This window comes from Arachis duranensis, chromosome 2 (genome assembly GCF_000817695.3).
Source record: "Arachis duranensis cultivar V14167 chromosome 2, aradu.V14167.gnm2.J7QH, whole genome shotgun sequence".
Lineage (NCBI taxonomy): Eukaryota > Viridiplantae > Streptophyta > Magnoliopsida > Fabales > Fabaceae > Arachis > Arachis duranensis.
Window position 1 is genome coordinate 76391452 of NC_029773.3, and position 13640 is coordinate 76405091.

Here is a 13640-nt window from a genome sequence, read left to right on the forward strand (position 1 = left end):
GATCCTGAAAGGAGACGCAAAGGAATCGCTAATACGGTTCCTACAAGATAATGTTGATCTCTTCGCATGGAAAGCTGCCGACATGCCAGGCATAGATCCCGAACTAATGAGCCACAAGTTTGCAGTCTACCTAGGATCCCGGCCGGTACAATAAAGACGAAGAAAACTCAGGCCAGAACGATCTCAGGCTGTAGAAGAACAAGTAGAAGCACTACTAGAGGCAGGGTTCATAAGAGAAGTTAAATACCCACTATGGGTAGCAAACGTCGTCTTGGTGAGAAAGTCAAATGGGAAGTGGCGAATGTGCACCGACTACACCGACCTCAACAAAGCTTGCCCAAAAGACCCTTATCCACTTCCAAGCATCGACGCTCTAGTAGATGCCTCATCAGGATATAAGTATCTCTCGTTCATGGACGTATACTCAGGGTACAACCAGATCCCAATGTATCCACCGGATCAAGAAAAACCCTCGTTTCTCACACCAAAAGCAAATTATTGCTACATCGTAATGCCTTTCGGCCTTAAGAATGCGGGAGCCACTTATCAAAGGCTAATGAATAAAGTCTTCTCAAACCACATCGGAAAAATCATGGAGGTCTATGTGGATGACATGTTGATAAAGACACAAAGTGAAGAAACATTACTAACCGACTTGGTTCAAGTGTTCAACACCATACGGAAGCACGGCATGTGACTCAACCCGGCTAAATGCACTTTCGCAGTGGAAGCAGGTAAATTCTTGGGCTTTATGCTCACACAAAGAGGAATCGAGGCAAATCCAGATAAATGTCAGGCCATACTCAACATGAAAAGCCCAACCTGCGTCAAAGAGGTACAACAACTCAACGGGAGATTGGCAGCCTTGTCCAGATTCCTAGCAGGGTCAGCAATAAGATCCCTCCCCTTCTACGCTACCTTAAGGAAGGGAAAGAACTTCGAGTGGACAACGGAATGTGAACAAGCCTTCTGAGACTTCAAAGAATTCTTGGGACAGCCCCCTATCCTATCTCGACTACAAGAGGGAGAACCACTCATACTGTACCACACAGTAGGAAGTCGGGCAATAGCTTCTGCACTAATTAGAGAAGATGAAGGGGGACAACAACCCGTCTACTTCATTAGTAAAGCCCTACGGTGGTCAGAGCTGAACTACCAGAAAATAGAGAAGTTTGCCTACGCTCTGATACTCACATCCCGACGACTTCGCTCATACTTCCAAGTGCACACCATTAAAGTTTGGACCAACTAGCCCATAAAAGGGATATTGCAGAAAACAGATCTAGCAGAAAGAATCCTACAGTGGGCAATCGAGTTGTCCGAGTTTGACCTCCAATACGAGGCGCGGACAGCCATTAAATCACAATACCTAGCCGACCTCATCACAGAATTCACAGACACCACGGAAATCCCCATAGAGTGGAACATATATGTGGACAGTTCCTCGAATAAAACCGGAAGCGGTGCAGGTGTGATAATCAAAAGCAACCAAGGAACCCAACTTGAGCTTTCCCTGAAATTCGGATTTCCGGCCTCAAACAACCAGGCGGAATACGAAGTGTTATTAGCTGGTTTGAAGCTGGCTAGGGAGGTTGGAGCTCAGAAACTCAACATCTACAGTGACTCACAAGTCGTTACCTCACAAATAATGGGAAGCTACCAAGCCAAAGTACCTACCATGAAAATATATTTGGATAAAACCAAAGAACAGCTCAGACAACTCGAGGAATATAGGATCTACCACATACCCCGCGAGCAAAATGCCCGAGCTGACGCACTCTCAAAACTAGCCAGCACCAAACCAGGGGGCAACAATAGAAGCCTCATCCAGGAAATACTGCAGAACCCATCAATATCGGAAGAAGAAAAAATCATAGCCATAACAGGTCGGGATCAAGGATGGATGACCCCCATAATTAACTACCTCAAAACAGAAGCGTTCCCTACAGATGAAAAGGAGGCAAAGAGGTTGAAAAGGGAGGCACAGTACTACACTATCATAAATAACACCCTGTACAAAAGAGGGATATCAATACCATTGTTAAAATGTGTACCGACCTCCAGCACAAAGGAAGTCCTGGAGGAAGTGCATAGCGGCATTTGTGGTAATCATCTCGGAGCACAAGCTCTCACCAAAAAGGTACTTCGAGCGGGATTCTATTGGCCAACTCTACAAAAAGAAGCTACAGAATTTGTAAGGACATGCCCACCATGTCAGAAGCATGCCAACTTTCACATCGCCCCACCAGAAAAGCTCATCAGCGTGACCTCACCCTGGCCATTTGCAAAATGGGGACTCGACCTCCTCGGACCCTTCCCACAGCGATCGGGACAAGTAAAATTCCTCATAGTAGGAGTAGACTATTTCACAAAATGGATCGATGCAGAACCCCTAGCCAACGCCACTGCCCAAAGAAGCCGGGAATTCCTATATAGGAACATTATTACGAGGTTCGGGGTACCATACTCCATCACCACAGACAACGGCACCCAATTCACAGATGCAGGCTTCAGAAAACTAGTGGTTGACTTGAATATAAAACACCAGTTCACCTCCGTCGAACATCCCCAAGCCAATGGATAAGCCGAAGCGGCCAACAAAGTCATATTGGCCGGACTGAAAAAAAGATTGCAAGAAGCAAAGGGGGCTTGGGCCGAGGAACTTCCACAAGTCCTATGGGCGTATCGAACAACCCCCCATTCTACCACAAATGAATCACCATTTCAATTAACATACGGAGTAGAGGCAATGATTCCAATAGAGGTCGAAGAAGGATCTCCTGAGTAATCCACTACAATGAACAAACAAATTCTCAACTCCAAAGAGAAGAGCTCGACCTACTTCCAGAAATCCAAGAAAGAGCTCGGATCAGAGAAGAAGCACTAAAACGGCGAATGGCTACCAGGTATAATCAAAAGGTAGTGCCAAGAGATTTCACGGAGAATAATCTCATCTTAATCCGAAATGATATTGGAACAACTCGACCCGGAGAAAGAAAGCTGGCAGCTAACTGGAAAGGACCCTACCAAGTCACACAAGTACTTGGAAGGGCTACTACAGACTATCCGAACTCGAGGGAGGGCTACTACAGACTGCCGAACTCGAGGGATGGGAACTCCCCAGATCATGCCACGCCTTTAATCTAAGAAGGTACTATAGCTAGGAAAGGTAAAAGATCTCAAGATGCACTCTTTTTCCTGAAAAGGTTTTTTAATGAGGCGTCAAGATTGAGACTTAAGGCTACGAAAAACTCCCGCCTGGGAACTCCCTAGATCATGGCACGCCTGTAACCTAAGAAGGTACTATAGCTAGGAAAGGTAAAAGATCTCAAGATGCACTCTTTTTCCTGAAAAGGTTTTTTAATGAGGCGTCAAGATTGAGACTTAAGGCTACGAAAAACTCCCGCCTATATATATATATATATTCCTTTAAATAAAATACATTTCAGATATTCCACAAATTCCCAAGACGCATTAATCTGAAGCCTTCTACATTTCAGATATTCTACAAATTCCCAAGACGCATTAATCTGAAGCCTTCATCATCCGATTATAAAGCAACAGATCGACAGAAAGTGAAGAACAGATTCACTGTACGATCTCGATAGGAATGATCGACCGACAAAGGTGAAAACGTGATTCACCTAAAAGATCGATCAAACCGGGGCAAAAAACCACCATCTACAAATAGGCAAAGATAAACACAGAGTAATGTAAGAAGTTATCGAAAGTGATCCCAAAAAGAACCTGACGAGGTCTTGTGGATTGCTATACAATAACTTAAAAAAGACTGGCCGATACTAAAAAGTCGGACCAAGTCAAACCAAGTTATCAGCAAATCCCTAAAAAGAGGTCTATCGGCAAAGATGAACACAGAATAATGCAAGAAGTTATCGAAAGTGATCCCAAAAAGAACCTGACGAGGTCTTATGGATTGCTATATAATAGCTTAAAAAGACTGGCTGACGCTAAAAAGTCAGACCAAGTCAACCCTAGTTATCAGCAAATCCCTGGAAAGAGGTCTGGCCAACCCTATTAGAAAGGAATTGCTATAACTTAGAAGAGATCGACCTAACGAAGTTGGTCTCCTACAAGACAAGTTGTAAAAGTAATCCCTGAAAGAGACCTAACAAAGGTCCGAGAAAGAGGATTACAAAAACAACTTAGAAGAGATCGACATAACGAAGTCGGTCTCCTACAAGACAAGTTGTAAAAGTAATCCCTGAAAGAGACCTAACAATGGACCAAGAAAGAAGATTACAAAAACAACTAGGAAGAGATCGACCTAGCGAAGTCGGTCTCCCACAAGGATAAGTTATAAAAGTAATCCCTTAAAGAGACCTGACAAAGGTCCGGAAAAGAGGATTACAAAAATAACTTAGAAGGGGACCAACATAAAGAAATCGGTTATGAGGCGCTAAAAATACAAACAAAAGCGAGGAAACCGAGAAACAAGTCGGACCCCCCACAGTCACGGCCTCAAGAGGATCCAAGCTACAAACAATAAGTACGAAAGCAATCTAAAGAGACCAAGCTGCAAGATTCCAACAAATACCATGTTAAAGCACAATAACAGCATAAGTATGATAAAGCTTCAAGAGGCCACCGAAATCAGCCTCCAAAAGCTACTTTTGTTTTTCAAAATAAAAAGTTGCCAAGCAGGCAACTAAAAAATGTCAGCAGTTAAACAAAACAATAAACAGTTCAAAAGCCCACAAACTAGGCTATTTACACAAATACTTAGAAAGAAGATCAACCAAGATCTGGAGCCTTCCCGGCAGCATTAGTACGGGGAAAAGGAGGACAAGTCTGAATAGGCACATAATCTACAGTTCCATCATCCCGATTCAGAATCTGGCAATCCGGATCGGACATAACGGGAGGAACCGAGGAGGTCGACACTTTAAGAGAAGGCATTGGGGGAGGGTCAGCATCATCATCATCCTAGCCATCAGGGACAATCTTACCACCCCTCACAACATTGTCCAGGCTGACGAGAGTCAAGTCGGCATCAGGAGCAACAATCCGGAACTGCTCCATCAGGTTCTCGGAGGCGGCAGTTACGCTGCCCACAAGGTGACCCTGAAGCTCGGCATAATTAACCCGAGCAGTTTCCAAATCATCCCGGAGATGCATTAATTCCCTATAAGCTGAGACATAGCTATCCTTATGCTTCAGTGCCATGTCCTCAGCCAACTTCAAAGAAGCAGCCAAGGCAATAGAGCTGGCCTTCTCACCCTCCAGCTCCTTCTCTACCTTCGCCAACTTCACCTCCAACTCATCCTTCAGACCCTTGACCCGATCAAATTCTGATTTGGCCTCCTCCATGAAGGATTTTGTGGCATAAATCGAGATCCCCTGAACTGTCCGGAAAATAGCCGCACCCATATGTGCCATTTTCACACTACTTTTGGTGATAAAATCCAGATGTTGAAGGAGAAACACGTCGTCCATAAAAAGCCCACCATAGGGGGCAATTTGCTGGTCAACAAACTCGATAGCATCAAAATCCAGGGCATCAAGGTTAAAGGGCTCGGATGCTTTTTGCTTTTTTAAAGGAGGAGCACCAGAAGCAACGCCAGAAGTCTGTGGAGGATCGACCTGACAAAACCGAGGAGTAGAAATTGCTTTCCTCGGCCCAGGAGAACTCGACACAGGAGGCTTTACTGGAACCTGAGAAGATCCCTCTCCAGCCACTTTAGCTGAGATGTTTAGAGCAGCAGTTGCCTTCTTTGCCCTTTTAAAGGCCTTCATGGAGTCATTGTTCTTTGAAATCTCTGCAAATACAAAATCAGCCACAACAAAGAGTTACAAATCCAAAAAAAAGGGGGGAAACAAGTATAGAAACAAGTCAGACAAGTACCCAAAACAGTTCGAACCAAGGACGGGTCATTCAAAAGCCTTTTTGTATCAAGATGGGGTGGTTTCCCCCAGAGATCCTCAAGAACAACAACAAAAGCGCGCTCAACATCATCAAGCATCTTCCAGGTATAGCGAGACACTCTTACATCCTTCTGCCACTCTAGAGGGAAAGAAGGCTCATCATTTTTATCAAGAAAAAAAGGGCGGGCCCCCTCGACAGCACGAACCTTAAAGAAGTAATTCTTGAAGTCCTTAAAGGACTCGTCATACATAGCAAAAACTTTATGGCCCTGAGCGGACCTGAAGGAAACCCAAGAAGCTTTCTTTTTTGAAGAACCGCCAGGCTTGGCGGAAACAAACAAGTAATAGAAAAGAGTTTGAGAGGGTGTTACATCTAATTCTCGGTAGAGAAGCTGGAAAATTTTAATAAAACCCTATGAATTTGGGTGAAGCTGGGATGGGGCAATGTTACACAACCACAACAGGTCGGTCTCAAAAGCAGTAAAAGGAAAAGTAACATTCAACTGACTGAAGAAGTATTCATAAGCATAAAAGAAGGGACGCTCTCCCTCAACGGAAGTTGGAAAACAAACTCTCTCGTCAGAATCAGGAGCAACAAGCTCATAATCCTCCTCACGGGCATTGTTACCACAAGTCCTATGGCGCTTCCTCAGCTCTGTGCAATACTCAGCATCCACAACAGAAACACACAACAAAACAAGGGAGTCCAGCCAATCGGACATCCCCTCGGGAACTCTGGAAGACATCTCTACAATGTTATTGTGAGAAGACATGAGGCCAGCTAATCCTATAAGTAAGAAAAGAAGATGGGGTTACCACAAACATCTCGGACAAAGGAGAAAACAACTCGGTCAATACTTCTCAGGCGATGGAACAAAGAAAAGGAAAACCCCAAGACTCAAACCAAAGTCCTGGGGCATCCTTTGGAGGCAGTAACAAAGCAAGGTTTCCAGAAATCAATCTACAAGCTTACATCCCAGCATGTCTCAAAAAGAAATTCAAAAAACAGCAAACCCCTCTTTTCATGGAGAAACACAAAAATTGTTACATTCTACCAAACACGCCAAGCAGAGACCATTAAAGATGCAACCTTTTTCAAGATCATACAAAAAGCAAATCTCCAAACAAAGCGAGGAACAGACGCAGATCTTTATCAAGTATCAGGCAGGAAAAAAACCATAAGCGAAAATAAAACCCTAGAAAGCCTCAACGGAAAAACCAAGAGAATGCATAAAGGAAAAATGGGAAAAACATGTCAAGAAAATACAAGACCACGAAAAGATTCAAACTTTCAAACATGCAAAATCAAAGCTTCACCAAAAAATTGAAAACGAAGCTACAAGAAAGCCAGTACTAACCTGGAAAGAACAGCAAGCTTCAAAGAAATTGAAGATGGAAGACGAAATCTGGGATGCCCTCTCACAAGCAAAAACGCGAACAAAATGTCACAGAAGAGAAAACACGAAAACTACAAAAACTCCAAAAGAAAGCAGAAGCGCAAACAAAAGAACAGAAAGCAAAGAGAGAAGAGAAAAGAAGTTACGAAAAGGCTAAAGGAAAGAAACCATTTCTGGGTTTTCAAAATCAAAGTAAAGAGCCAAAGGGAAACGGGGCAATTAATGCTCAAATTAAAGAAGGCATTAAACTCTCGCACGTTCCCAAAAAAGCGCCGATATAAAAGAGCGCATCTTTTAGAAGAAACGTTCTACATTCAAAGCTGCTACAAAAGGAATCAACAAAATGCCTGAGTTCGGCTTCACCAAAGAAAGACCGAAGTCAAGGACTCGACCTCAAAAAGAAGACCGAGCTCAAGCAGGGGCACTGTTCATATCCTGGGTCGAGTTGTCCGACCCGGGATGTTCTACAGACAAGGCGACCGACCTGTTCAGGTCAGGACAATCCGACCACTTCTCAAAGAGCTCGACCAAGTCACGAGAAAGCCCAAACAAAGGGCCCAAATAGAGGAACACGCCCCAGATCCTAAGGCAGCCCAAGCCTACATGAGAAGGGCGGTTCCCTTAAAGATAAGATGACATCACTTGAAGATAAGATAAAGATAAGATAAGATAACTAACTTATCTTATCCACAGGAGGCCACATCTCACCATTATAAATACACTGGAGCACCCAGGTATAACTCATATTCTGATCCTATTCAATACCTGCTTAATACCCTTGCTAACTTAAGCATCGGAGTCCCTTGCAGGTACCCCCCACCCTCCGGGGACGAAGGATCAGCAGCACTTTCAGTTCCACAAGTCAGACACACCAGCTCCGGCCGCTATACACCTGCCGGACACGTCGGCTCCGACCAACACAGAAGATCTCACCGAGATCGACCTACAGTTTCTGGTAACCCTCGGAACAATTCCCAATCAATTTCTCTAATTGAAAATACATAGTAATATTATTAATATTTTTGTCCTTAAAACTTAAAGTATTGAATGATATAAATATAACTGATCTAAAATCAAATCATGTAAAATTCTTATTATTTCATAACTACCAACTTCATAACTTAATTATAGAAAATAATTCAATAATCATAAAATTAGATGAAATTCTGATTTAAATAGCCAAACCTCATTATTTTTAAATTTCCAAAACTTTATATCATAAATAGAAAAATAATCCATAAGCATAGAGTTTGGATAAAAATCTTAATTTATTTCAAATCCAATTAATCAAAACTACCTTTAATTATTTTCAATAAAATAATTTCTTGAAAATAAAACTGTAAATAAATGTATATTTTGAGATTAGTTCAAAAAGGACTTTTCAAAAGTCTTGGGTCTTACATTCAGGGTTCAGGTTCAGGGTATAGGGTTTAGGGTTTAGTGTTTTAGGGATTGAGGGTTTATGGGTTCAGGATTCTGATTTTAGTGTTTAGGGTTTAGGATTTAGGGTTCAGTGTTTAGGGGTTGAGTGTGCTTCTACCTTTCGGTTCGCCCAGTGTATTAATTTCGGTTCACTGTGTTCTTTTGGAGTTCATAATGTATTGGTAAATACAGTGATTGCAATCACTCAGAACCTGGAATAAAATAGCAGCCAGACAGTTCCAACAGATATATAATTATGCATTTTTCGCTCTTTATACAAGTTAAACAAAATATTGTTAATTACAACTAGTATATGCTATTTGCTATTTAAATCCCCATATGTGTATTTACAATAAGGGCTGGAGAGGAAAGTAGACGGCTTGGTGAGTCTTATTGCTTCAGATTCCGAAATTACTTGGTCTCTAATTTTGTTCATTTCATGAAACAGAAAATATGGACCATATTGGTATCTGGAGTCATCAATTTCTTTCTCCATTTCAATTGAAATGAATTAGTTACATAAGAAATGAACCCAAATGAAATAAGAACAATATCATTCAAATCACTAATCATACTGTAAAAATACATCCTGAACACATTAAATATCAAGTAAATCAAAATCACATTAAATAACAACAAATTTAATTCAAAACCCTAGTTATACTGTAAAAATGGAATCACAGTAACCCTAAACCTAAACAAATTAAAAGGAGGCCACCAAATCGAAAAACATTCACTTGGTGAATCAAAATTATAAGAGCCACCAAACTGAAAAACATTCACTCGGTGAATCAAAATTATAAGAGCCACCGAACCGAAAATTATTTATATGGTAAATAAATGGTGATCAAATTTCAATCAACAAGAATAGTATTTTCTGCATGCAAAACAACTATTAAACAGAGTAACAACCAACTTCAAAGCTCTAGTTACAATATCAACTTAACTGAATGAAATAAGAAAAGAAAGAAGTTTATTAATTTAGAAAGTACTTACTTGTGTCCAAGCTTTATATTTATATCTCTTCCTGCTTTTTATTTTTTGTGGATCTATTGTTTCGAGCCATTTCATCACGAATATTCCACAATCATAGCTAAGCAACAATTGAGTATAATACGATCAATAGTATATAAAATAAAACACATTAAAAATAGCACTACAGAAAAGAAAGATTCTTACTTTGTACGTTGACCATTCAATTGGATATACTCTGCTTCCTCTCCCAGTGCATCCTCCATTGAGGGTTCCCCTCAGCGTACACCCTCATCTGGGAAATTATTAAACCCTGAAAGAGACAAAAAATTAAATAAACAAAACCAACAACAGTGAACCTTTCATGTACAGAATAATTTCAATAATTTACAAGAAAATAACTTACAACAAATTTGTTTATTTCCTTTCACGAATCAGGTATTTCTTCTGGCTTCTTGTTGATTGGGTCAAGGTCATAGAATTTCTTTTTGTTTACATCAGCAATCCACAACCACCAATGCACTCCATTGCCAATTGGGACAAATATCTAAAGTTTTGGAAAATTATAGAATATTTCAGTGGAAACAATAGCAAACAAGAGAATTATCAAAGAATTTTTAGATATTACAACTTACAAATGGATGAGATGCAAGTTTTCTTTTGTCAAGAAACTGGCAGTAGTGGTCATACTGCTGAATATTAAACCTGTGGGCTTTGTTTGTGCTCTTATCAATGTAGTTCTCGCCATATGTTCCCACGATAAAATTCCGCAAAATGAACATCAGTTAAATTATATTTCACCGAACCGAACACAAATCATATGCTAAATAAAACGTGAAAAATATTCAATCATCAAGAGAAAAGTTTTCTTAATCCAAAAGTACTCAAAAGAAGACATAAGAATCAGGTGAACCAATATTAACATTCTCACTTAACCGAAAAGTAATAAGCAGTGAATAAGAAATTTACTTACCACAATATCCATCAGCACAATGTATATTTGTTCTTGATACCGTTTAGTTTTTATTTCGTTGAGAATCAAGATGTGTATACTAACCACCTACAGGATGAAAATTTATGAGACATACTATATAAGAGTGTTTAAAAAAATCATTAATGTTAACGCAATTGGCAAAGGATTTTACCACGGCATGCACTTGTTCTCCGGGAATTAGAGATATGAAATATTCTCTTAATCCTTCGTAGAGTCCCTCATGTTTCAAGACAAATATTAGTTCATATTCATTGGTACCATCTTTTGCCTATTTCACATGTGTCATCCAATGATAACACTTCAATCAGCTCGTTCGTGATTTTTTTTTTCTTTTTTTGCGAGGTTTTGTAAACTTGAGCCGCTGTTAAGGTTGATTCTGAAGATGTTCCTTCAACAAATTTAAATGATGCTGCCACTCCAGCATCTACCACGACCTCTGCAAGGATTTCAAGCTGTGAATCACTCTCTTAGGAGGGCTGAGTTGGTTGAGATGCTGGTGGACTTATCTCAAGGCTAAAAGAAGGCCTTTCATCTTCCTTTTCCCTAGGTTGAGCAGCACTACAGGATGATAGATATTTAACAATGATATTAAACAAAAATGATATTTAATCACTATAGTGAACCCAAATCCAAACTTACAGTGAACCAAAATTATATTAAACAAAAATGATATTAAAGAAAAGCAAGTAACATACCTGTCAAATGATGACAAGATTAGAGTTTCTTTTTCTGATTGCCGTGCCATTTGAGGTTTTTGTGATTGTTCTTCATCAGAAACTTGATAGACATCGGCATCCTTGAAAAACTCTTCAATAACAAAGCTTGTAATAGACACCGTAACACCCTGCTTGTTGGGTTCTGGAGGGCAGCTATAAGAAACAGAAGAGAGTCCAAAGATAACAACACATTGAATTCATTTCTGGTTTCAACTGAACCATAAGCAGTAAACATTATCGATATTTATATAAGCAGTAAAACTTACACATCAACAGGTGCTTCTTGTTTGGATTGTTGCGCTGTTGGTTCTTCGCATGGCTGTTCCAGAGGTCTGCTTCATTAAATAGTTAACATTTCTATAATTATCTCAAACTATTATCATATTTAATAATGATATTTAACAGAAATTACACTAATCATTATAGTGAACTGAAAACCAAACTTATACTGAACCAAAATCCAAACTTACAGTGAACCAAAATTATATTAAACAAAAGTGATATTAAAGAGTTTAATGCTTACACATTAACAGCTACTTCTTGTTCTGATTCTTGTTGCACCGGTGGTTCTTGGGCTTGTTGCTGTTGTTCTTTTGCAGGGCTGTTGCATTAAATAGAAAATAGTTTAATAACAACCATTAAAATTAATAAAAAGAATTTTTATGTGAAACTTACTCTTTATTAGAAACTTCATACACATAGTCATCTTTCAATAAGTCTTCAATTACAGAACTCGTAAGAGATACTATAACACCATTCTTTCCAGCTTCTTGAGGGCTACTGTAATAATCAGAAGAGAGTCCAAAGACAAAAACACATTGAATTCATTTCTGGTTTCAACTGAACCAAAATTAAACCATTTATAAGCAGAAAACATTGAACAAGATTAATGTGGTGAATAAATATTTATTAACTTACTCATTATTAGAAGTTTGTTGTGTTTCCTCTTGTGGAGGGACATAGCTGAAGCAATCCTTCATCAACTCTTCCTGAACTGAACTTGGAAGAGACAATGCAAGAGGAAGTCTAAGGAATGTAAACAAAAATAAAGTTAATGTTGAATAATTAGAATTTGTTTTGAAAAATAGGAATTTGCACGTTGAAAACTTCACACTTCCAAAGGTTAAGAACGAGTTTGTTGTTCAAACTCAATGATTTGTACTTCAGATTTAGGTGTAGCTCTAGTGACATTTAAACAAAATTTCCTTGTGATTAATTAAACAAAAATTATTAACTAAATTTAAAAGAGGAACATAAATATTTTTAACTTACACTCGTGGAGTTTTAGACATCTTTCTTAGAAAGATTTTCTTTTTTCTAAAATATTTGACCGGGCTTTCTGGGGTATTTTTCCAAAACAAAAATAACAAATTAAAATTAGAAACCAAGATTAAAAGCAGAGGTCTAGAAAGACATTAAATTCATTTTTAGGCAATCATCGAATCGAAAATACAATATGCAGTGAACAAATTTACCTGGTATTGCTCGCAGCATTTACAGAAGGTGTAGAGCTTCCTTGAGTCTGTAAGACTTGCTCACTATCAATATTTACAGTTGGCACCCTAAGCAATATAAATAAATATTAGTAATTGAATCTAGAGGAATTAGAAAAGGTTGTAGCAAAAGTAAGCAAAGTAGGAAAAAGAATTCGGGAATAATAAACTGAATCTTACGTCTGAGAGAAATCATTTTGTCCTTGTGGAAAGTCAAACTGATCTGGAGCAATGTTTGTTGACTGAGCTCCATCATTTCTTTTCTTTGATATTTTTTCCCTTATTATCTCCAATGCTCGTTTTCTTTTTTCGACAGCATTGTCTTTTGCTTGTTCAGTTCTGAAAGTTAATAAAATAAGTATCAAGAAACCTAAAATGTAAGTATCAGTAAAAGAAAATATGATTCGAGAAACTTACTCCTTGTCAAGTTGGGTTGGTGTTTTTGCCACTCTTTGTGGTTATTTTCTTCTTTTTATTATGGGTGTTTTCTTAATTTCATTTTTCCTATAAAACAGATAAACACATTGAATTTATATCGGAGACAAGACACTAACAATGAAGTCAACCAAACCCATAGACACTACCGAACCAAAATAAATTAAATTGCTAAACCAAAACTTAGAAGCCCACCGAACCGAAAATAGATATATATGCAATCAACAAAACGTCTCATAGAAATTTTGCAATACTTACTCGTTTTCAGATTCGCTTGTACTATCTGAATCTATAGGCACAGGCTTTGTTTTTTTGGTTTTTTTAACCA

General features: G+C 39.1%; 1 protein-coding gene and 1 long non-coding RNA gene across 2 annotated transcripts; both read right to left on the reverse strand.

Moving 5' to 3' along the window:
- Positions 1-11054: 11054 nt before the first annotated feature.
- Positions 11055-11911, reverse strand: LOC127744969 (uncharacterized). The gene is made up of 5 exons (XM_052257882.1): positions 11908-11911; positions 11834-11849; positions 11651-11716; positions 11364-11537; positions 11055-11226 (listed from the first exon to the last, which is right to left on the reverse strand). The coding sequence occupies exons 1-5, from the start codon at positions 11909-11911 to the stop codon at positions 11136-11138; spliced, it is 351 nt and encodes a 116-aa protein (XP_052113842.1). The 3' UTR covers positions 11055-11135.
- Positions 11912-12059: 148 nt separating this feature from the next.
- On the reverse strand, positions 12060-13210 carry LOC127744753 (uncharacterized). The gene is made up of 4 exons (XR_008005784.1): positions 13058-13210; positions 12860-12946; positions 12303-12410; positions 12060-12164 (listed from the first exon to the last, which is right to left on the reverse strand). It is a non-coding gene; the product is annotated as an uncharacterized LOC127744753 (long non-coding RNA).
- Between the last annotated feature and the right edge of the window lie 430 nt (positions 13211-13640).